The sequence below is a fragment of the Porites lutea genome, chromosome 3 (assembly GCF_958299795.1).
Source record: "Porites lutea chromosome 3, jaPorLute2.1, whole genome shotgun sequence".
Classification (NCBI taxonomy): domain Eukaryota; kingdom Metazoa; phylum Cnidaria; class Anthozoa; order Scleractinia; family Poritidae; genus Porites; species Porites lutea.
In genome coordinates this window covers 47,871,840-47,897,803 of record NC_133203.1, presented here as the reverse complement: position 1 = coordinate 47,897,803, position 25,964 = coordinate 47,871,840, and the positions used below count along the sequence as shown (strand labels likewise).

Here is a 25,964-nt window from a genome sequence, read left to right as displayed (position 1 = left end):
TTTGTCGCAAGATGGGACTGATTGGTTAAAGAGAGAGCGAAGTTGTTGCACTGGACCACATTCAACGGACAAGAAAGATACCACTCATTTGAAACAAAAAATTTTTCATTCGATATCATCGCCGGCGGGAACTAATTACCCTAAAGCCTCCGAATTAACTTCGGCTCCTCTTTTCGATCTACGGAATGATAATTTTCAATTCGAAACATTCAAGGAAAAATCATCAATGATTCGGCGAACGGATCAGTTTTCCATAACCCGCGCAAATATTCGCCGTGTTGGCAAAGCGACTCTTGCCGCTACGAGACTTCTAAAAATACATTACAGAGAAAATGGAGGGTCGAAAAAAGATGTCACAATTACAGAAGACCACAAAAAACTGGATAAATTGTTTGAGGAGATGAAAGACTGCCGATATTTAAGACAGAATAGTTCCGAGATGCGCACTTAAACAGTAGAGAAAAGACTGAATGCACTGCACTTATGTTATTGTGATCAACGCGCTAATCTGGCTGTGTTTAAAATGTGATTCGTTGAATTTTCTTTTGTTTGATTGTGAATTACGAAAAAACACTTCCAGGAAATGAAGATTTATAAATTATATTTTACATGCAAAGCTAGTATTCCAAACGACAGTTCTTTCTTTATTGAAACTATTATATGTTAGTGATTTTTCAATACATCATTTGAATGTCTAAACTTCGCTAAATGTGAGTATAGATTTATTAGTTCTATATAGATTAGATTAAAGGACTAAGATGTTTCTTAGTTGTTTGGCGTAAGTTGTAAAGCAGATGCGAAAAAACGTGACTTGACTTTTTCCTGGCTGCCAAACGTGCTTGGGATCTTTTTGTGGCCCCGAAAAAAAAACAAAGAGTGTTTGTCACTTATGTGCTTAGAGAAGCAAAGGAAAACTAAAGGAAATTAATTTTTTTGTGCGAACAGAAAGGTGTTAAGCGTCTTGAAAAGGTGCTGATTGGTGTTATAAAAAAAATTATAAGTAAGGTTAGTTGGTCACGTATGGAGGCCGCACCATCAAGAAACCACCACAGGGTCAGATCATGTCTGACTGAACAGGATAAAGGTCCTGGGGTCCGTTTCTCGAAAGTCCCGGTAACTTTTCGGGCCCGAAATCAAATATTCAAATCGAAATATAAAGAATAAGAGCGCGGGTCCTGGCTGGAAAACTACTCCATTTTGTTTCATTAACTGATAGTTTTATAATGTTAGATGCAAAACTGTTGAAACCTCGATTTTTAATGTGAACGGGGACAGCTTACCGGGCCTGTTAATTATCGGGACTTTTGAGAAACGGCCCCCAGTTTGCCAAACCCCTAGGCCTCATTATTGCGCGCGGCCGAAGCGTTTCGGGTCACATGGTCCGAACGAGTTTTTGACACGGGACCATTCGCATCGACGATTTCTTGTTCAACACAGCGTAGCAATGTTGGAACAATGTTGCAACCATTCGAAACAATGTCGCAACAATGTACGTTGGAATGATATGTTGCGCTAAAAATCGTCGTTGCCAATCGTCTGGTGTCACCTTAAGACTAGGACCTCGGCTGGCAAAGATCGAAAAAAAAACCGTTTGTTGTTTTAATAAGTAAGATGTCATTTATAACAAAGTGAAAACGTCGATAAAGATGTATGAATGCATTTCTCTCTTATAATTTCCTCAACAGTAATGAGCTTCTTTTCGTTGTAAACGCTACTTCATCATTAATATCGAAACTTTTTAAACGCGTGTTACATACACTTAGTCTACACTTTCAGGATAGTTTAGTAAATTAACAGGAAGGTATTTATTGCAAACTTTGAACACAGCTTAGCTTAGCTTTCGCAGATTTCTAAAGTTTGACCGCGGGAAAATTCTGGTCAGACAGCCAAGCCTGAATTTCAGCCGAGCGTACTATTTGTCAAAGAAATAAAAATCAAAATAGTGGCTGCAGCATATTAATGAGGGGCTGGTTGCTTGCATTTGGGGGGCAAGCGGCTCTGTGGGTGCGCAGGCTATGATAAACAACCTGAAAACAAACCTTTTCATTACTGATGGTTCGATTTCACGCTGTTTAGGCCGAAAACTCTGATGAAAAGCCAATAAAAATTTATACAGCTGTTTAAACGAGCGTCGGACATGGATTTGGCGAAATAAAGGGTTTTTCGCGAGGTGCAAATTGGATCTGAAAAGAAGGTGAATTTCGCGCTCTGTTGAACCTGATTTTTAACTAAAGACGGCAAGGACACCGCTAGCGCGAAAGTAAAACTCCTATTTCCCGTCGAACCATATGCAGGAGCTTATCCTTGAAAATCTTTTAATTAACCATGACTCTTTTTCTTGAACTTAAGGAATAAAAAGCCTTTCGAAAATAAAAAAAAATCACCAACGATCATTCGAAACTAGATTTAAAAAAGGTTTATAGGTACAAAACTTCTGAAAAAAAAAAAAAAAACCTGAGAGGCGGACTCTCTTTCCTCGGCTTTGCCTCTGAGGAAAGAGAGTCCGCCTCTCACATTAATGAGGGGTCCGTATTTTGCGGCTGTCCGTAAAGTGGAGTTTGACCGACGATATGTCGATAGATGAAAGACGGGGTAGAACAGAGTGAAAAAAGATGTCACAATCAAGGTAGAAAGAACCTGGATGTATTGATTAAGTAGATAAAAAATTTCCAACAGAATAAGCTTTCAAAATTCGCGCTTAAAAGAAAAGTCAAACAGTGCATCAATAGAGAAAACGTAGAGGAATAAGACATTCAAAATTTGAAATTTAACTTCAGAAACGAATGCAGTTCTTTGTTTACAAAAGTCGGTTGTCAATATCAGTCTTCTCAAGTTATTTAAACCATGAGTCTCCACTTAATCAGTGAAAAAATAGGGGGGGGATCTATCTTTCAAAGCTTTTATTTTGAAGTAGCAGCGTGAAATAAACACATTTTGGGCCGATTTGGTTATTAAAAATATGCAAATGAAGTCACGTGACCCATCACAGCTTAAAGCTGTTAAAATAGGCACACTTTTTCTTGTGTCCTTAAATTTTTTACTAGTTGCGTAATGTTAGGGCCATTAGATAGATGATTTCTGTGCTTGGTAATGTTAAAATATTGTAAAGGAAAGGTCCGATCAAAGAAATCACTTGTAATAGGGGACTGGTTACTAGTAAAAAACCGCTTAATTGCAGAAGTAATGACATATAAGCACAGTTTTGTAACTTTATATTGTTAATTGTCTTTAAATCCTTAGTCCAGAGTAAAACTGCTTATCACTCGCTGGCTTTTTCTTGAAGTGTAGCTGAGCAAACGCTTTTCCTGGCTTCTGTCTCACACGCCAGAAAAACCAACGGGTATGGCGTCTATATTAGCTAGCCATGGGCAGAAAAAAAGTCGCTCTTACCAGAGACCCCATTCCCTGCTAGCAGTGGTCTCTCAGGGGAAATACCCCCCCCCCCCACCTTCCCGCCCCAAACCAAACATAAAGACGTAAATAGAATTGAATTTTAAGCCAAGAAGTTGCATTATGTGTGCCTAAAGTATGGAATAAAAAGCAAAGACTTCGAGTGGTATTTATATACATTCCAATATTCATCTCTATACCCTCGTCAGGCACACCCAATCCTTTGGTATGCAACCATTAGACTACTGACGTCGGTACAAAACCATAGCCCGCCTGTAAAAACGGTTTAAACAAAGTTTTTTTGATAAAATTATACTCCATAGTCTTTATGCGGGCGGCAGCTAATTATAATAATAAGCTTTGGACAATGAAAAAGACAGTCCGGTTTGAGATTTTTTCGTTTTTAAAGTAAGCCAGTCTTCTGTGTTGCTTACGACTTTCCTAGACTGGTGCAAAACGGTCGGGTTTTTTTCTCTCAAACTCGGTCATTGTATTTTTCTTAAACATCTGCAAATAAATTGTAAATTTAACAAAAATATTATTACAGAATTAAAGTATTAATAAATGAAAATTAAATAATTACATTACAAAATTAAAGTAATATGTAGAAATTTATTTTTAAGTAAATCGCCTAACCAAATTAGTATGGATAAGAATTAGACTTTTCTTTTCTGTATCATATATTGACATTGTCAGTTTTAAAATTATAATTGATTAACTCTATATTCTAACATCCGATTTTACCCAATGACATTTGTAAGTCCCTGACGGCGAAATTTAAGGCAGTGCCTTTCGAATTTAAAAATACCCTAAGCTATCGTTTATAAGCCCCCCCCCCCCCCCCTCCTGCCCCCGCCCCACCACCAACAAGCTCCTCCCCATCATAGGTCCATCTATTTGAAAACAAAAAATGCGGTGATTTATTACCAGTAAGTTCAAAACGTCTTTTGATCAGAACTGTTATAGCTTGTTTCGAAGCGCTGTTTCCATTCCGGTAATAAGCTACCCCCCTTGGATAAAAGCCCCTCCTTTTATAAGCTCTCCTAGAACCTCCTAAGCCCCTTACGAAGATGTGACTCCAGGGCTTATATGCAGCAGTTTTCGGTGGCAATTATGTCAAGTTCCTTTACTAGCCATGCCGCCCTAGCTTGCAACAGGACCAACAGGCGTCCAAATGGGTCACATCAATAACCACCCCCCTCTTGGAGGCAAAAAATTAAGGAAAAGTTGCACAACTTCATTTCTTTCCCATTTCATTCTCTCATTTCACATTTCTTTACATCCGGGATCTTCATAACTACGAAATTTTCGCGCCAAATTCTTCACGTGAGACAACTGATCGCTGCGAAGCTCGAACAAGATGGACGTTGCTGATCGTACAACTGGCACTTCTCATGTACGCGACGACCTCGCAGAGAGATGCCAAAAGCTATTTCAAGACTTCCTCGAAGAGTAAGTAGATTTTCAATCGATCAGATCGATAAATGCTTGTATTAGTGGGTAAAGGTGCCGATTTTTGTACATTTCATTAACCCAGAATAATTTCGAGCTGCCTGCACATGGTTGGAAATCAATCCACGTTCTCGGATATGTTATAGCTTCTGATAGCTTTTATTTTTAAATCAGGCGTTCTAAGCCTGATCACTCCTCGATATTTTTTAGTGGCTGGTCCATTTGAAGTTATCGTAGCTCACACATTCGATTTTTTAGAGCGGCAAAACAAAACAACAGAACGCAAGTGTACAATCTTCTCAGGTTTTGTAAAGACTAGTTTGCCGTTTATGATGAAGTAGGTTACAGAGTGCTTGATTCAGAGATAATTCCTATTATAGAAGAATGTTTTACCAAAATGCTGGTAGGCACCAAGTTACTTTATCTTAAAAACTGGTTGATTACAGTAAGTAATTTTTGAACTTGTGAAGCCCTAACCTGTTAAAGATTTTTAAGTCTTAAGATTATTGTCAACGGCTGGACACGAACTTGGACTAAACTGATAGACATTGGTTCCTAGGTTACAGACTGTTGATCATTTGATACGATGAAATTGTTAGCTCATTTAATCTATGAAACATATTAAACTTGCTTGCTAGTTTAAATATGCAGAGTTACTACTTTATGTAAAAACCTCTCATATATCGAAACTAACTGCACATGCCTGTAATCTGATATCACCCACCCCCCTCAAAGAAAAAAAAGGTTTTTTTTTTTACCTATATCAGGCCTGTACTCTAGCAGCGCCTGGGCCTACTTGTCTATGGGCAGGCTACGCCCCTGATCGACTTGTTTATTTAATCATTTAAAGGTTTCAAGTTGATGGAGAAGAAAAGTATCTCCCTGAAGTTCAGGAGCTTATCAGGCCTGAACGCAACACATTGAGTGTTAGTTATCAAGATGTGGAGTCTTACAATTCTCAGTTATCTACACTAATTCAAGAGGAATACTATAGGTAAGATCAGAAAAGAACAACCAAAGATAATTTGTTATTCACGTGTATTAATTGTGTGTAACATAAGATTGACTACTTTTGGTAATAATCCAGTTTATAGCCAGCTAAAAATCCATTTTCTGTAGTTCAGGTGGTTTTTTTGAAGCTGCAAAATAGAAATTGCAAATTTTATTACCTCACCAAGGCCCCCTTTTATGAAGCGATTTTAGCTAGGTTACAAATATTGTCTTATACAGTTATTTATCTTAAGAATATGTTTCTGAACAGTTTTTGTTGAGAGACAATTATTTACTTCTAGTCCATAAATATTTGAATCCAGCCCTATAATTTAGATTATAATTTAGTTTTCTCATTGTTTAAGGCAATGTTTGAGTGGATACAACTAACAATCTTTCAATTTGCCTTCAGAGTATTTCCTTATCTCTGCCGAGCTGTCAGAAACTTTGCAAGAGATAGAGGACAGGTCCCTCCTACAAAAGAATTTTATGTCAGCTTCACAGATCTTCCTACAAGACACAAGTAAGATGTGTTCATACAATTGTTGTTAAAAAAAAACCACTCCATAGAAGAATTATGAATTTTATTTTTTTGTGTGTGTGTGATCCTTTAGGATTCGAGAACTCACCAGCCAAAAGATTGGCACCCTATTGAGAATAAGTGGACAAGTTGTTCGAACACACCCAGTGCACCCTGAATTAGTGACAGGCACGTTTATCTGCCTTGACTGTCAGACGGTCATTAAAGATGTTGAGCAGCAGTTTAAATACACTCAGGTTTGTGGTTTTCATTGCTTCGTCCTCTCAATTGTATCTTTCATGAAACTGTGGTAAAATGACTGTATCTCTCTATCTAGAAAGATTAGACAAAAATCTTTTTTCAGGCTTTCTTTTCGCAACTTCAAAAGTTGCGTATATAACTGTAATGATCATCCTTCATTTAATTCTTCACTCCGCAGTTCACATATATGATGTTCATATATTCAAAAACTTCACAAAAAATTCTCTTGGTCCTTTGCACTTTCTTTATGCTTTCCTTAATTAATTTTTTGCTTTGACGAGCAGGCAAGATGAAGTGAATCCTGTGTTTTGATTTGCTAGCTGGCTGGGCAAGATGGGACTTTCTTTCCCACTCAGAATTTCCTGTACTGATCCAGCAAAAGATTAAGTTCTTGTGACGTTTCAAAAGGACTTTAATGCAGGGTGTTTAAGATTAACAATGGTTTAATACCATTTCGTTTTGACTATAATTACACATACAGGAGGGTCAAATGGGTTGAATACGGGACAGGACCTATGCAACATTGACTACCCTTCCTTAACAACACCAATCCCATGTAAATCCCAGAAAATCCTTTTTAATGCCAGAGCACTGAGTTCAAATTTACTCCAACCTATAGGAGATTAACTAGTAACATCTCACCTTCCAATATTAGAGCCAGTGTTGAAACCTACCCTCCCCAGCTACACAATTTACTCCAATTCTCTCCCCACTTCCATCCCTAACACTTTATGCGCCCCCCCCCACCCCCGAGCTTTGTGAGGTTCTGTGATGCATGCATTTCTAGTACACAGTTGAAAGCAGACCTGTTACATGTGATCATAGATAGACACTATGATGGTTCAATAGGGAAAACATAACTTCCAGTTTATAAAAATATTACAGTTCTCTTAGCCATATAATAAATCCTTTATTGTCCAAGGTTGTTTGGTCCAAGTGGCTTGATATTGGCCTCATCCTTTTTCTGCATTTTTTTATTTACCTGGGCTTCAACTTGGTCCTTAAAAACCAAAAAAGAACTTGTCCTATATTCGGCCATCTTGACCTCATACTTTGTCAAAGATGCATTTGTAGCAAGGGTGATTACAAGTTTCATTGTAATGTTTTTTGTGTTATAATTATCACAGCCCACTGTGTGCCGCAACCCAGTCTGTCAGAACAGGACAAGATTTATGCTAGACATCAACAAGTCCTGCTATGTGGATTTCCAGAAAGTTCGTATTCAGGAAACTCAAGCAGAGTTGCCACGGGGCAGTATTCCAAGAAGGTTTGCCAGTTTCAGTAAAATGTTTTTAATATTATTTTATTGACAGAGTGCAGACACAATCATTAGACAATAAAGATAATGGGGTTAAACCTGCTGTTTAGCTACTAAAAATAATAGAACAATTTGATGTGGGACTTTGCAAACCTATTCTTACATGTTGTTTTTCATGTGCAAAACTCTGTTGGAAAACTCTCCAAATTCTTTCTCATACTGGCTTAGACCAGTATGAATAATATTATTGGCAAAGCTATGCATCCAGGTCAAGTAGGTTTTCTTACTTTCTGGGCAAGTAACCAGCGTGCAAAGAAAGTAGTGTCCGATAGCCCGGTGCTATTGGATTTTTCTATTGGGCTAGTGAATTCTGTTTTTAACTTGCCCGACGGGCAAGTGATGTTTTTTGAGGAATTCAATTAACAAAAGAACTGTGAAATCAATTCTGCTAGTCAAAAAGTTTTGGGGGCTAGTTGAAATGACGTCTGGGCCAGTAAATGCTAGCTTTAGCTTGCCCAAATGGCTAGCTGTAAAAATAATTTTCTTTGCACCTTGGTAACCTTATGAGCTCACTTGCCAAATAGGCGAAGGTCCAGGCAAACTATCTTGTAACTAAATCGTTAACTGAAACAAGCAAGGAACGGCCTTGTGCAAGTGAATGTGAGAGCTGGTGGTTTAATTAAAGGACATGCTGAAATAAAAGTTTTCTTAAGCTCCTTGTTTAATCCCAATTCCCCAGCCTCCGATCACAGCAGCAGTTTGAAAAATTTGGTTCCTCCTACTTCAAGATTATCACCTGTCAACTCCTTACACTCAAACTTAGCCATTACATTACTTTAATTATCTTTTTTTTTAGTGTGGAAATAATTCTTAGAGCTGAAGCAGTAGAGCAGGCCCAGGCGGGAGACAAATGTGACTTCACGGGAACACTGATTGTTGTTCCCGATGTAGCTCAACTTTCAACACCAGGTAAAAACGATTTAAAACGCATCTTCAAGTAAAAGAAAAGTTGTAACACAGAAATCTGGAAATAAAGTGAAGATGAGTCAAAACTTACGCCTTTCCTTGTGGAAACAATTATTCCTTGTGTGTGTTCGTGAAAATCTTACGATGCATTTATTAAGTGGGACATAGGTGACAGTACAGATGATGTTGTTATTTATAATGATGATTGTGAATAATAAGGACATTGATAATCAATGTTGGTTTTCAGGTCAGAGGGCAGAGTCTTCTGGGAGACAGACAGCTGGTGATGGCTATGAATCAGAAGGTGTCAGGTAAGTAATGTTCACTGCCATGATGTTTCAACCTCTTGCACTCATTTCAAAAGAGTCAAAGAAACCTGCAAAAGTGGACTTATAAACAGTGTTCCCATTCCCTATGTCAGTCTGAAGGAGTTTTAAGTGTCATGTGATATCCCTCACTCCCAACTAGTTGCTGGATAATTGAAAGCTGACAGCATTGGTAGGTATCAACCATGCACAAATGAGTGTATATGAACAAAGCCAAGGGGATTGAAGTTGTACTAGATAACACCAGTATTTCTTTGTTGTCTCAAACATGAGTACCATGCAATAAGGATTGCACATACGATGTACATTTTCAAAAGAACCAATTTAATGACTTGTTTAATGACCTGCTACCAATTGGTTCGCTCACCAGCTAGCCTGAACTTTCTCAGGCTTTCTTTTTGTAACTGCATAAGTTCATCTTTAACTGTGATGATCATGTTCACATTTATTTAGAACCATCACTACTAGCGTACTATTGCCAATATAAAATTCACTCTAACTCAATCTTCCCCTTGCTCAGTATTTTTGTCATTATAAATTTTTCTTTTTTAGGGGTCTAAAGGCCCTTGGTGTACGTGACTTAACCTATCGACTGGCTTTCCTGGCATGTAGCGTCCAAGCAACAAACCCAAGGGTAAAGTTAAAACTTAATGTTTTTATCATAACCATAAGTTTATAATATTTATTTAAGTACGGTCAACTCCCTTCATAGCGGACATTGTAGGGACCTTGGTTAGTGTCCTCATTAGCGAGAGTCTGTAATAGCGGGAGTTTATTTCAGTCAAACGTCTGTAATTTGATTTTGCCAGGGATTTAGCTACTGTCCATTTTATTGGGGTGTCCACAAGGCAAGAGTTTTGGGCTTTATATCATTATTTTAAGCAACATCTGCTTTAATAAGTACAGTGCATGTAACTTCTTAATTTCATAAGGAGTCAAGGAGGCCACAAAAGGAGTATGTATGTCCCAAGTCTGAATTTCAAATAGAGTTATTTCACATTTTGAGGAGTAGGCCATGTCCCTTTCAGTATTTATCCCATCTTTTTGTCATTTGTTGCCATTTAATATTTATTGATCTAGACTTGTGTTGCTGTTACAAGGCCTTGTCACTTGTCGGAATTTTACCCTAACACAGGGTTGTCAGAAAGTTTTGAAGTAGACGGCTGAGTCATTGTCAAAGTAAGCGGCCAGTCCAGGGATATTTAAGTGAAAAAAACGCCAACCGTAAAAAAATGCCAAGCAGAGTAGCCGGCTGATACTAACCAAGTAGGCAGTGATTTTCGCTGGCAGCCAGCTACTTTTGACAACCTTGCTAACAGGGCCTCATTAAGGTAAAAGATTGTGCAATTAAATCAAGTCAACAGCTATGGTTTACCATGGCATATTCACTTCACATCTTTTTCTGTTCAGTTTGGAGGTAAAGACCTTGATGGTGATGATGTTACAGCAGAAACTATTAAAAAGCAGATGACAGACCAAGAGTGGCAAAAAATCTACCAGATGAGCAAAGACAAGAACCTTTATCAAAATATGATCAACAGTATATTTCCTACAATTCATGGTGAGTATGTTCACAGAAGGTGCTATTTCTTATGTGAAATCATTATTAGAGGGAAAGTGAGAAAAATACCCTGACTGAAAGCAAGATGTTTCTTTAATTTACAAGCAGAAGTTCTAAGTAGTGAAAAGGGAAAATTAAATGTCAAAAGTATTAGTTTTTGTATTGTTTTTTAATTTGGTTTAACCCACGGAGCTTTTAGGAGTTCATAAGAACTCTCTGAAATGTGTTTGTGCATTCCAGATCAAATTTGAATTTGGAAGTGCCGGTTTTTAAGGAGAATGGAAAACTGGAGTACCTGGAGACAACAAACTCAACTAACATATGGTGTCAAGTATTAGCAAATTGGCCTTACATAACAATGGACTTTCTTTTTTTGGAGCTCAGCAGTAAATTTGCATGGTGAATGAAGTCCAGTCCTTTCAATCCTCTGCCTGAAGTTCATAGCTCTTAAAAAATTTTTTCTCTTGGCAGGAAATGATGAAGTTAAACGTGGTGTTCTTCTCATGTTGTTTGGTGGAGTGCCTAAGGTGACAACAGAGAAAACAAACCTTAGAGGAGATATCAACATTTGTATTGTGGGAGACCCCAGCACTGCCAAGAGTCAAATACTCAAGTAAGATGTACTTTATTCTTTCAGGAATGTCTTCAGTCACTGAATGGTTAGCCTGTGAGCAAGCTCTCCCGGGCGCTCTGGGGGCAGTGGGGAGGAAAAGGGGGCATGTCCCATCCAAGAGCTCCACAGAGTAGCTTGCTCACATGGCTACTGAATACTGTGTTGTCTTTTTTACTCCTATTATCAGTTGTGGTAATGGGAGCACAGTTAGCACAGTTCTAACGTTTTCAGTCGTACACCAGCAGCCGTTGTTAGGTGAGAATGCCCCTTACGCTTTGTTGTTGTTCTCTTGTGCTCTCAGCGGCTATATTGTAACTGAGTTGTTATTGCCATTAAACCATAACTGTTCACTATTCTCAGGTCGTCTTTTCCTCAATACCGAGCTTAAACAATGACGATGGTGATGTAAACAAGAACAGTATAAAAGGAATCGGTTTAGATTAGCAAAACAACAACTTTTTTATACACTTTTTGCCATCACTGCACATTACAACATGAAAATGCCTAATTTCATGTTTTGTGGAGGATGCCAACAGAGGGTAGCGACTTTCTTCTTCTTTTTCTGCTTTGATACAGTCTCTTAGAATTCAACCCCGGAAAAAATTGTCAAGATTCAGTGAATTGAATGAGATAGAATAAGTGCAATAAAGTTTGAAGCAGCGCAACTTCACTTCACATTACTCGCGTGGATCCCACCACTGCCACTATGCCATCAATGAGGAAAAGACAACCCATGTATAGTAAACAGTTACGGGGTAATGGCAACTACAACTTTGTTACAATAATATGGCCACTGAGAACACAAGAGCACAACAAGGAAGCATAAGGTGCATGCTCGGCCAACAATGCCTGCTGGTGATAGAAGATATTATGGTTTGTCAAAGGTTTTTTTGTTACTGTACATTTTTGTTCCAGTATTTTGCCGAATTGCTTTTGTTGAATTTTGAAATATCAGTCACAAAATGAGTGAAAGAAAAAATAATTTGAAACCCAATTTTCATTTTTTTCCTGACATATACCAGTTTGTCTGATTTGATTTTTTCTGTTCACTCGAGGCGAAAAAGGACTGTCACCAGCCAGACATTGTTTTGGTGGATGGGTTTGGCATTTCTTGCTTAATTTCTTGTTATTTAGGAAGAGTAAATCTTAATTAATCAACTGCTGAGAATAATAAATAATTCTTTGTAGGCATATAGAAGAATTTAGCATCAGAGCAGTATATACTTCTGGTAAAGCCTCCAGTGCAGCTGGTCTGACAGCAGCTGTTGTCAAAGATGAAGAATCTTCAGAGTTTGTCATCGAAGCTGGAGCTCTAATGTTGGCTGATAATGTGAGTTTTTTTTAATTTTTTTGTAGTGAGTCTGTTTACAATTACAGTTGCTCTGATAAGATAGACTGTCAAGTGAACCATAGCCTGCATCTCAGACCATCTAAATCTCTGCCTATTTTCATATATATCGAGTTCTCTACTTAGGCTTTGATAGACAAGTCAGGCTGCAACGCAGGCTAGTGAACAAATCCCTGGTTACAAATATGAATCTTTTGTCTCTGCCAGATGCTATGTGAAGAAAGAAGCAGTTCACACTTGTATTAAAACCCTTAGATAACATCTAGTGCTGTGATATACATGAGCTCCCGCAAGAGAAATTTCTGGTTAAGTTGATACCATCCTCTTTAACTGTAATTTAAATCAGTAGCTAAGAAACACATAATTTGCAGAATTTTATTGGTGATATGAATTCCTGGTAAGTGAGACAGCGAAGAAGTTGTCTCTGTATTTCTTTTTATTGGTTTGTAGGGTGTTTGCTGCATTGATGAATTTGACAAAATGGATCCTAAAGATCAAGTTGCTATCCATGAAGCCATGGAACAACAAACTATTTCAATAACTAAAGCTGGTGTCAAGGTAAAAAGTAATCTCTAGTTATGCATCATTTTTTTTTTTTGGGGGGGGGGGTGCAGGAAGCACCCCCCCCCCACGATACAGCCATTGTGTGGTTTTAAAAGTCTTAAAACCAAACACTCTTTGCGGTGTTTTGATTTCTCTGCATTCTCATCTGACAATATTATTATATGATTATGCTTGCAACTATAATTAATCATGATTTTGTATCACTTTGTTTTTAGGCATCACTGAATGCAAGAACCTCTATTCTAGCTGCAGCAAACCCAATTGGTGGCCGATACGACAGAACAAAATCACTTAAAGTGAGTTGAGGATAAAACATGCTGTGATATATACAAAATCCTAGCTGGAATTAGCATACTCAAAACTCTTTCTTATTCCTTCATCCTATACATTCAAGTCATTTACAGTACCTGTAAAATGCTTACCCTCCCTGTGGCACACAGGGTGGAGTTGCTGGGTGAGGTGTGGTGGCCATGTTCAGGGGGGGGGGGGGGCAGTTAAGGTCCTCCAGAATCCCTCATTTTGTTGTAGTGTTTTTGGACCTCATCAGAGATATGAGTACTTGTCTCCTTTGAAAAAATGGCCATGTGTGTATAGGTTCTTATGTTTGAAACTGTACTCATTTGTTTTTCTTTTGAGCCCTAATCTTGGGTCTGCCTTTTTTATTACTTTCATAAAATCAGTTCTGTTGAAAAGTGTATACAAAAAATAAACATAAACATTGTTCTTGTTGTTGCAGCATAACTTGAACATGTCAGCTCCTATCATGTCCAGATTTGATCTTTTCTTCATTCTTGTAGATGACTGCAATGAGGTACAAACAGTTATGAAAATAGCTTAGCTTTTGATCATAATTATTTGAATGTTAGGTGTGTTATAAATTTTTAATTAATTTGTAGACTTACCCAAGGCTAAAAGTGGAGCTCCTTTTAATGACTTCAACAATCATTGACCATGGCAAAGAAATCCACTTGGAGTTGAAAACTATTAACTTGTCAGCGGATAACTTTAAAAAAATGTAACCTTGATGGGTTGACACCAGTGAGCCAATGACATGGTCATGTGATACTGGTCAGCAGATTCCCTGTCTTGACAGCTGTCAATTGACCACAACATGGATGTGCAATGTGTGAGATTTCACATTGGTTGCCCTGTAGTGCAGACAGACGGGTGGACAGACATGCCTGGTCACATGACTACTAAAATTTCTCAGGGGCATAGGTCACCAATGGGGCTATGGGGCTCTGCTTGCGCGTGCTTTGTTTGCGTGGAGCTCTGCTACTAATATTATTATTTACTTATGATTATTCAGAATTCAATATTATGTGCATGTTGCTGTAAACATTTCCATATCAGTGCTTCATCAGACAGACTGGTCAATATAGCTGGAACCAAATAAAAAAGATTAAAACAATCCTAACAGTGTTAAAAGTTCTGTCTGAGGAAAGACATACAAGAACTGTATGACATGTGGCAAGGGGAATCACTGTTATGATCTGAGTACTGGATTTATGTATTAATATAAAGGCTGATGCTTGCTCCTCCAACAACCTGCGGAACTTAACTCCTTTTATCATTGGTGGTAGGTGACAGATTACGCCATTGCTCGCAGGATTGTTGACTTACACAGCAGGCTTGGGGAGGCAGTTGAGAGAATTTACAGTGTGGTGAGTATAAGTTTATATTAAATAAATTTGGGGGCAGTTTTTTGTTGAGTGAGTAGCGTGTTTTGCAAGAACACTTTCGTCAGTAAAATGCAAAACACTCAACAGGATGAAGCAGCAAGGGCTCTTGGGGATATTATGCGTGAGATTTGTAAGGCATTATTGTAACTGAAAAAAATAATTTATCTATTTTTTGTAGGATGAAGTGCAAAGGTACATCACATTTGCCAGGCAGTTCAAGCCAACGGTAAGGTCTCCTACCAAAATTATGCAATCATACACACCCAATATTTCACATAACTGCAGGCGATATGTGTAGCATATATGCACACCTAGTTTCCTGTTCTTACCGAAGCAAGACAGAAAAAAAAATGCAAATAGAAGCATAGAAGTTCAGACTTTCATGTTTAGCCTGCTTTCTCTCATTTCAAGGAGACAGGCATTTTCATTTAGCATGAATTTCTCTACGTCTGCACTTTTTTTGACAGGGTTCCAAAAAATAATGTTGAATTCCATCGTGTCCTTTAAGTAAGCAGCTCTCACATCTTACTTGCCTAGGGCCCCTTCTTGTTTGTATTACTTAATGATTTGGTTGAGGATGATTTGCCTGCCCCTTGCCTATGGACAAGTAAGCTTTAAAAGTTACTTGCCCACCAAGAAAATCTACTTGTCCCACACAACTGGAGGGAACTTTTTTTGACAGTATTGTAGAAGCGTTCTGGAAGGTCTCTCCTTATTGGTTGCAGGAAACAATGACATGTCATTCTTCCAATTGTTTTAGTAATGTTTGGGGTCAGGGAAACACACCATTGGTGACTTCTCTTCCAAGTAGCTGATACAAGACCCTTTTTTGAGCCCCGTAGTAATGTAAGCAGTATTCACATAAATGTGATAAGACAAATAAACTGATACTTTCAATGTTCTTTATTAATGTGAATTTGAACATGAACAATAAATCAATCATATCCCCACAATGGGCTTTTTTTTAGTTTGTTTTGTTTTTTGGAGTCAGCAGGACTAAAACACTGACCCCAGGTTAACAGCATTTTGTGTGCTCCACCAGAAGATTTTTCTTACAGTTTCCTACCACTGAGATTATTTTTTGATTTTGTGTTTCAGATTAGTAAAGAAGCACAGGATTTCATAGTTGAACAGTACAAACATCTAAGAGAAAGAGACGCAACAAGTAAGCCTCATTAGTTTCTTCTCAAATATGTAAAAAAATTCATGCTTATTAAAAGTAAAAATGAAATCTACATGTAATTTAAGGGGCCTCGATTGGATTTCTCAGGGCGGATACCAGCCAAGTTCGAGCGTTGACTTATAGAGAGATTAAGATTCACGTTTACGCCAAACGGCAAACGTGAATTTGTACCACGTGACCAAGTTTTCCCCCTTATTTTTCGTTTATTGTTTATTGCTTCTACACAAAAATAAGTAGTTTTATGCCAGTTTTATCCACAAGAATCGTTCTGGACTGTTTTTATCTGCTTATTTTCTATCCTGAGAAATTTTCAACTGACGTTTGCCGTTTGCCGTATGCCGTAAACGTGAATCTTAATCTCTCTTATGTCGTCATTAACCCTTTAAGTGCCAATAGTGACCAACATCAATTTTCTCCTAACAATATCCATACACTGTCAAGAGATTACATTATGAGAATAGATAAAATGTGACCCTTCATGCGAAAAGGCGGCTTATGGATTTCACTAAAAAACGTGAATTTTTTTCACGGTCACGGTGCGTGAATTAGAGTTTTCACGGCGTGAATTTCAAATTCCACGCCCGTTCACTCCATGCGAGAATTTTTCACTCTTGGCGTGAAACTAATCATGTTGCGACAGATCAGCGAAGACTTCCACGCCGTGATTATTTAACCGGTGTAAACTTTCACGCCGTGAAATTAAGAGTGAACACATTTTCACGCCGTGAAACATGTCGAGGGTGAATGAAATCTAACCTGTTTTTCTTTTTTGTTGTTGTTTTGTGTTTTTTCTCGCCCCTTTTCGAACTGGAAAAAAACGAGAATACCTGGTCACGTCAAGCTAAATTTGTGGAAGTTGATCCCACGCAAAAAATAATATTTCTCTCAGCATATTCAAGCCGTTTCAAATAGCTCATGAAAAAAATAAAAAAAAAACGTACTCAGACTATTCCGCGTTCAGGCCTGTAAAGCCACAAATCACAATCAAACTAGTCACAATTTCTTGTCGATATTTTTATGTGTTCATGGCAAGTATTTTATTAGATATGCACGATCGGAACTGCGTGTGTTTCATGTCAATTTGTTTACATTGTCTGTAACTGCAACAGTCGGTGACTTTTGGCTCTTTTTTTTCTTCTCCGCAACGTGCAAATTTTCCCAATGTCTATGTCAGAGACGCTTAGTTATTTACCAAACATGGCAAGGTTTTCACTCAAGAAACCTAACAAAATTCTTTGCGGAAAGACTAACTATTACTGCCATTCCTAAAACCGGGATATTGTCGTCTATGTCGACGCGCATTGCAGTGAAGTGCCTGATCTTATCTACAGTTTTGTAGCCCCATCACACGTGCAAACTCTACTTGATTTATCATGCTCCATCTCAAGTTCCTTGTCTCTTTGCTAAATGTTATACTCAAAATTTCGCCGTTACAACGATGACCAACGATCTGAACAGAAGGAATGAAATAAATCCAAAAGATATCACGCAATATCAAAACATGCGTTACATATTTCATCTTGTCGCCACGGAGTCTAGCGTTTGCATAACCTCGTGGAAGAGATAAAAGCTTCTTTTGGTTGTAAATTTAGAGAATCTTCGGTGACTCACTTTTTAAGCGATTTCATCTGTTTTGCCGAAAATCAAAAATCAAAAAGTACTGACCAGTACATGTTACATTCATGTGGGCAAATAAAGGCTTGCATGACATGTAAACAAACAATGTTACATTTCATTTTGACTGTTGGAAGATTTTCACGGCGTGAAATTTTACTGAAATTTTTCACGGCATGAAATATTATTTTTCACGGCGATTATAAACTTTTTCACTGCGGGAAATTTTCACGGTAGCCGTGAATTTTTCACGGCGTGAAAGAGAAATTTCACTCACATTCCAACAATTTTTCTTACTTTCACGGCCTGGATCGTGAAAATAGGCATAGCGTGAAATTTAGATAAGCCCCCAAGTCGCGTGAAGGGTCACAAATGATCACCAAAGGGAAAATGCTTTGATCTTTTATCAAATTCTCTTAACTAATTCTTAAAGGAAATGTATAGAGATCATGTTTGGAGAATTTGTATGTGGATATTGGGGCTTAAAGGGTTAACAGAGATAATATACAGCTCCAAGCAAATTAGATAATGAGATCATTTTGTTGCTATGACGACTCTGATGTCAGCATCACATCAAGCATAACAAATTTTCATTTTTTTTTATTAAGCTGTGGTAATCATTTTTCCATATCTGTGTTAATGGTGAAGTAGATAATGATCAAACTTGGGAGGTACTGACCCTATAAAATCCAATCAAGCCACCTTAAACTTTTCTGAAAGTTATACTTGATAATGATCCTAATTTAATGTTTTGTTTTTAGGTATGGCAAGGTCTGCTTGGCGCATCACAGTGCGTCAGCTGGAAAGCATGATTCGCCTTTCCGAAGCAATGGCCAGGCTATACTGTCAGGATGAGGTATTATGTTTAACCCTTTAAGTCCCAATAGTGACCAACAGCAATTTTCTCCTAACGATATCCATACATTGTCATGAGATGAGGTTATGAGAATTAATAAAATGATCACATTAGAGAAAATACTTTGATCTTTTATCAAATTCTCTTAACTAATTCTTAAAGGAAATGTATAGAGATCAGTTTGGAGAATTTGTATTTGGATATTTGGACTTGAAGGGTTAATTTTTATAACTGTTCCCTGACGTATCTACATGTAGCCTCAATGAGAAAATGCTGACATTTTGTAATGCTGCCACTGCTGGTTTCCCCACAAAATGACGAGTGAGGAACAAGTGCAGAAATTCTGTGCTCATTACAACTTCACGCCGATTTAAGTGTGTACCCCAAATTTTGGGGTTATCAAGTATTCATATATTCAGGCTATTGTTCTTGCCATTGTCGATTACGTTCCGAAGAATCCACGAGCGGAATTCCTTTGATTTAGGTGCGATATGTCTCTTTTGTTTCGAATTTTGTTGCTTGATTGACTTTTTAATCCCCATTGTTACCTGATGAGTATTAAATTTATCCATTAATATACTCGGACATGCCTGTTAAATTTGCTGCAGTCTGTGGGAACGCTTACAAGTCTTTTAAGCGTGGCGAGAACTCTGGTTGCATAACATATTTTCGGTCACGCACCTTATTACAAAGGAAACAGCCTGATAAATTTGTTAAGAATAATAAATAAGTTATTTATTAGAACGTTTTATTCATTCAGTAGCTCTGCAATCAAGAGCGAACAACTCTTTTCAAAATGTAAACAACGCAAGCGGTGAATGCATTTAACGGGATGACACAGTTTTATTAGAGTGTAATTTCACTTTTTTGGACGTTTTCCTTTGCCTTTCAGTTTTTTTTGTTGAACAAAACCTTGCGTTTCAGTTACGTGACTGCAGGGCCCGAAATAACCGCGTATTGTCAGTTCACCGATTTGCATGACAACTTGATTCGCGGAGTAGTCGAGTGAGACGAGAAATATCTAAAATCAAAACAAGACCTGTAATCGACAGATCAAAACTTGCGGAGTTCATAATTCCTCGAAATAATTTTGTAGAAACGCTTGTATAGTTTCACTGCTCTGGAGAAATGAATAACTGTTATGACTGAATGAATGGATATAAACTCTCGGCCGGATTTTATTTAGCGATAGGTGAGAAAAAATGCTTCAGCGGCTTGCTTTGTACTTCGAAACCTCGGCAAGAAAAAAAATCCAATCTCGGTCCACAGTGGTCGAAATTTCTCGTTCAAGACCTCTTTTTGAAGCTCTCAAAATTCTCCTTTTTGAAAAATACGGGTCCAAGTCGAAGAAGTTTTGCGAAAGACTTAAATCCATAAACTTCTACCGCAATATGTGCGATAATTCTCTGTAGTTTTATTGACACACTTAGAACAAAAGAATAGCTTTAAATCTTCGCGGCCCTGGGCAGCTTAATTAAGCCATTGTTCAATTCCTTTGAATTCGCTTCTGAGTCTTCCGCCATAAAATCTCACCTCCTTTGAACCGAGTCAAAACGAGCACTCTCGAAGGGAAAGTCCGGAGGAATAAATTGAGCCTTCAGGGTACAAAATCCAGCGGTTATGCCCATTTCTGAAATACACACTTAAATCGGCGTGAAGTTGTAATGTGATGAAGGGTCACTACCCAGATTTGGATAGTGATCTGGATTGGTTGAAGCAAATTTCCTGTGCATACCCAGATCTAATTAGTGACATATCATCGGTATGGAATTTCTGTGCTCATTCCTCAGACATCATTTTGTGGGGAAACAAGTGGTGGTATCGCAAAATGTTGGCTGTTTTCTCGAGCTATGAGGTTTGAAGCCTGTATAATATTGTCCATTGCTTGAATCTTTGTAACGATACATGATGCAATACTGTATAAATTAACTCAAATTCTGTTCTATTTTTTTGCAGGTACAACCAAAACATGTGAAAGAAGCTTTCCGTTTGTTGAACAAGTCAATTATCAGGGTTGAGACCCCAGATGTACAATTTGATGATGAAGAAGAACAGCAAGAAGGTATATTGGGTGATTCCAGAAAATATCCATACCCTACCACGGGTGGCATGAGTATTTTAACCCCCCCTTGCCCTCGGAAATTCCAAAATGCTTATCCCCCCCTTGCCCTCCGAATTCCAAAATCGCTAACCCCCCCTCTCCTCCGGAATTTTCCACTTTTGTTTCAGACCCTTTGGAATTCCTGTTCGTCTGCCTAAATCCTCAAACGAACGAGAAACTTGCACTTTTTCCCTCTGCAAAAGAATTCTGTTCACAATTTTTAGTCAGACGATCAAGCAACTCAAGTTTGTTAACATTAGTACACCGTAGCTATTCCTTCTAAGCTTTATCTTTAAGCTGCTTACCACCTAATAGAACTTTTTGTTTTCCATTCAATACCGTCATATTTTCAGGAGTAGATCGTATTGATACCAGTGGACGCTGACAAGAGTAAAGTTTACGATCGATATTCGATATTATAATTTTTTTAGGTAAACCTCTCCCCGACTCTTCCAGTTCTACTGGCAAATATACGTCCGTTTAAGGATATCAGTTCCTGGAATAAATAGTTATTTTGAGGAAAAATAACTATTTAGAACTGAATGATCAAAACACTTGCGCATAAACAGTTTTGAATTAAACAGCGAATCAAAAGGCACGCTGTCGGATTTTACTACCTACATGTTGGCGTGAAAATAGGCGTGAAATACAAAATCTGTCAGGCGTTCTATTTGGAAACGAGAGACTGGTGCGAGTTTTCAGCACGCAACAACACATCGTCGATCGACAATCGGCGAGAAACACCGACTTGGTTATATTTTTATTAATCAGTTGACTAATTCATCAACTTTAAGGCCTCTTCGATGTGGAGCTTGCTGCACAACCCATCTGCTTACCCATCTGCATGAATGCATACTTCTTCCGTGGTTGGTTCGTGCTTCATTTACAAACTGGGAATGTTAACAGGTCAGCGATTTCAAGCGGAGCTTTCGCCGTCTTTCCTCTGGAAATTCACTGAATTCAGAGCTGAAACACCCCCCCCATGCCTTTGGAATTCCAAACTGCGTTACCCCCCCACGTCTTCGGAATTCCAGTCCAAGAAACCCCCCCTCTCCCTCGGAATTCCAAGATGCCACCCGTGGTATGGTATGGATATTTTCTGGAATCACCCATTCTAAATATGAATAATTTAATTGATTAATTAATTTTTGATTCAATAGTTGATTAGTGACTTACTTTCTTACTTTCTCTTAACAGTGCCTATCTCTGAACATCCCTGAGGGGAATGACTAACATGTTAATTATTTACAATTTACAATAATTATTTTAATTTGTATGCAGGTAAATACAGTACCTACAAAAAGATCAACAATTCTTAAATGTTTTTGTCACACCAGATATGGATGTAGATGCTGAAAGCGGTACCCAGGGCTCACATCCCACAGGAATGGTGAACGGTCATGTTGGGGATGACTCTCACAAAACAGCCGGAGATAAGAGTAAATCCAAACTACGCCTGACATATGATGAGTATGAATCCATGGCAAGACATCTCACAACAACTTTACGAATAGCAGAGAATCGAGCTGGCGATGGTAAGCTTTTGAATGCATTTTTTGGGGAAAATCCAAGATCACAGTGAAAGTTCTCTTAACAGAAACCCTTTTAAGCAGACAGCTCTACCTATGGCCCCGCTCTGCTTTTTTTTATTCCCGTAAGCAAACATTTCCAATAGGCGACTATGAACACTCTCAGAGTTTAAGAGTTGTATGCTGGCTTTAATTTTTGTGGAAGCTCTTGTAAGTGGACGCTCACAAGAGCGTCCACTGTTGGTTGCTGATCTCAGATTTCTGGGGTTGGCTATGACAAAACAAATGAAAAATCTGCAAATGGATTCTTTTAGCATTAATGCAGCAATGTTGCCATGAACCTGCAGGAACAGGCAGGCCAAATATTTTCACAGAAAAACTGCCTGTCAAGTGTACTTTTTCAGACTCTGCTCAAAGAATTCACCAACCTAGATGTAGATTAAATCTAAATCCCAGATTTCCAACTCACAGAGTAAATGTATGTTTGGAGCACCTGCGAATGAAATAGTCACTGAATAGGACAAGTGTTACTGACTAAAAATCCATCTTGCAATTTTGGTTAATACTTTAGATGCAATGCTGATTTGGACTTTCCCAAAGAATTTAATATTTTCACCCTTATTTGTTTTGGATTATTTTGTAGATGACACTGGAATGCGCAGAAGTGACCTTCTAAACCAGTACCTGAAAGACATTGAAGATCAGATTGAGACTGAGGAAGACCTAGCAGAAAAGAAAACCCTTGTTGATAAAGTTTTGGACAGGTTAATCAACAAGGTAAGAATGCAACCATATATTATTCAGTCCTAGATAAAATACCAACTTAAAGTATTTCCTAGCCTTTTCCACAGCACAACCTCTTGAATAAATTTCTTAACAAGCTCTGTCACTTTAAACTGATGAGTTACAATTTATTTTTTACAGATTTTCATGGAAAGTTACCTCTTAAGTAACATTATAACATGCTCATCATTTGCCATTTCAAGAACTCTGTGTTTACCTATAGTGACTCTATATTCTTCAAATATTTAGAAAGTGCTTCAGTTTTCTAGAAGGTTCTATGGAATATTTAGGGGCCCTAAATATTTTACTTAACTATATTTTGATTACAGATCAAAAACAAATTGCAAATACTGGGTATTACTTACAGTATTTTTATTCTATCTTAATATCAGGGATGTATAATGCTTCAGCTATGATCTACAACTATTTTCTGCTTGAAATATCACAAAATGTTGAAGTATACTACAGCTTGGTTGTAGGAATAGGGAAATTACACTATATACTTTGTTTAAGCATAATTAGGTGTTTGTATTACTGTTTGTTCCTCCAGCCAGCTCCAGCTAGAATAAACAAATTTAAGCAGATTATAAAAAAGCGTGGATATTTTTGGAATTAATTGAATACCTCAGATCACGTAAAGGGAGGCGTGCCTAGTGCATTTTGCACAGCCAAAGGCCTCATTAAACTCATTATTGGAGTCCTCCAAGGCAGAAAAAAGACTGTCTAGAAATGTTAATTTAGTAGAAATGGGAGGGAACAGACAGTGTCTTTTATTCCAGCATAATTAAGAGCATAATACATGTACCTCCCGCCAAGCATTATTATATTGAGCTTAATGACTTTGTCTCATGGGATAAAGGCCAAAAGCGTAACAATGTGTTTTTTTGGATAATCCATCAGAACCTAGAAAGTGAGCACGAGACGTGACATGCCTAATAGGCAAATCTACTTGTTCCAAATTACAAGACAGGATTTTTTTTTAAGTCCTTTTAATACCCAACAGCATCTTATTCCGGAAAGACCAAATTTGAGAAAGAAAAATATTGAAAAATATTACTACTGCAAATTTAAATCAATAAACTACAGAATTTTACCTATAAAGTCAAAAGTATAGACTGAGTTAATTTTCTTTGTTCATGATTAATGCAAGGGAAAGAAGGTTTAGGACATGCAATTTACAATGGACCGCTGAGAGAACAGTTTCATCCTCTAATAATTACAACAATGCTTCGCATCAAAACCCATAAACCATGAGCAAGGTTGGGGATACAACAATAGAGTACTAAAGTGTGACATCATAAAAATGAAATTTTTGAAATTATGGGATTTGTCACAATATTCTGAAAGAACATTGTCCAATAGGCCTACTTGCCAAAAATGAGCATTTGGGGGCAAATTGTCTCTGAGATCGTAGCCCAGTTATGCTTACAAAACTCCATACAAACCCTTCTAAATTTTTTTGGGGTCGACCCAAAAAAAAATTAGAAGGGTTTGTATGGAGTTTTCTGAGTATAACTGGGCTACGATCTCAGAGACAATTTGCCCCCAAATGCTCATTTTTGGCAAGGAGGCCTCTTGGACATTGTTCTTTCAGAATATCGTGACAAATCCTATAATTTCAGAAATTTCATTTTTATAACGTCATCACTTTAGTACTCTATCCCAACAACAACAGTGGTACAAATAGTGCTGCTCCAAAACTCAACACTGTGGCCTGATATGACCTGCGGCATGCGGTCAAAACATGGCGATCATTAACTATGACTATCTTGAGACAAACAGTAAACAAAACCCTTTAATGCATAATCCATTTCTTCATTGCCTTTTTAGGACCATGTTATCTTGGCACTGAAAGAGTGGGGGGACTCAGAAGAGGGATACACACCATCAGAGGATGAGGACCCGTTTCTGGTTGTTCATCCAAACTTTGTCATTGATTGAACATTCACAAAGTTACACTGCCACTTAGCTCAGTGTATGCACATTGGAAATACTGTATATAAAGGGATTCACTGACTTGTAAATGAATACTCTTAACACATTTAAAACTTTGCTTTTCGTGGATAAAGACTTCTGTGAAGATTTGGTGTGTGACTAGATCTTGGTGCAGTGTTGAATTGTTGAACCAGTTTTTTGTGCCACCTTTCTTGACTTAAGCAACTGAGAAAACTGTGTTGATAGTCTAGTTACTCCCAAGATCCAAGATGGACATAATCAGGACAACAGTTTAGTTTCCATTAGTTGTGTCTATCTCTAAAAGTATCAAGTTACAATAAAAGACTAGAGTGTACTAAAATAAGGTGAAGTGGCCACTTTAGACAGGTATTCTCCCTCGTTTGAGGGGTGTGTGGATTTTGCAGGGGTGTCTGTTTTAAAGAGAGTTGACAGTTGTAAGGTTACCAAAAAAGGGTACTGGTTAGTTCAGGAACTGTCAGCATCTGAATCTGTAAATTCATATTAGCCACATCTTGTACAACTAAGTTCTTAAATCTGTGCTTTCAGTTCACTTCTTGCCATTAAAATGGTCTACAAACAGTGATGAGATTGTGTGATTAATTTTTTACCACGATGTTCTGAAAAGGCCATGGCTGATGGAAACAAACCAAATCACTTATGTTTTAAGTGGGGCTTCAACTCTGGAGAAACAGCAAACTGGCATGTTCCTCACAACAAAGGGAAAAGTAAAAACAAAATATTTTTATAGATCTTGGTGCCCAAAGTTGTGGTTCAAAACACAAACCTTTGTTGGGGGATCCTGTTTTTGTTGTTGTTTTTTTTAGCCTCTGAGGAAAGTTTGTCATTGGTATTGATTCCTTTTTTTTCTGTTCAGTTTCAAAAATTCAACCCGCCCACAGGCCTTAACCTTGCATAGAAATGGCCTCACTGACTCCTTCCCAATCCCACAACCTTTGACAGATGGACTCTGAAAAGGTCATCCCTCTGTAATATAATTTGTTCGTTTTCTTT

The 25,964-nt window shown here is 37.9% G+C and overlaps 1 protein-coding gene across 1 annotated transcript; it reads left to right on the top strand.

Annotated features, from left to right (window-relative positions):
- Window positions 1-4,730: 4,730 nt before the first annotated feature.
- LOC140931308 (zygotic DNA replication licensing factor mcm6-like) lies at window positions 4,731-25,536 on the top strand. Its single transcript, XM_073381089.1, has 22 exons — window positions 4,731-4,842; window positions 5,693-5,836; window positions 6,245-6,355; window positions 6,447-6,609; window positions 7,741-7,880; window positions 8,728-8,840; window positions 9,085-9,148; window positions 9,716-9,797; window positions 10,574-10,724; window positions 11,196-11,337; window positions 12,526-12,667; window positions 13,136-13,243; window positions 13,465-13,545; window positions 13,986-14,060; window positions 14,833-14,913; window positions 15,110-15,157; window positions 16,030-16,096; window positions 18,490-18,584; window positions 20,541-20,646; window positions 22,023-22,220; window positions 22,858-22,991; window positions 24,828-25,536. The coding sequence occupies exons 1-22, from the start codon at window positions 4,751-4,753 to the stop codon at window positions 24,936-24,938; spliced, it is 2,448 nt and encodes an 815-aa protein (XP_073237190.1). The 5' UTR covers window positions 4,731-4,750; the 3' UTR covers window positions 24,939-25,536.
- The last annotated feature ends 428 nt before the right edge of the window (window positions 25,537-25,964 follow it).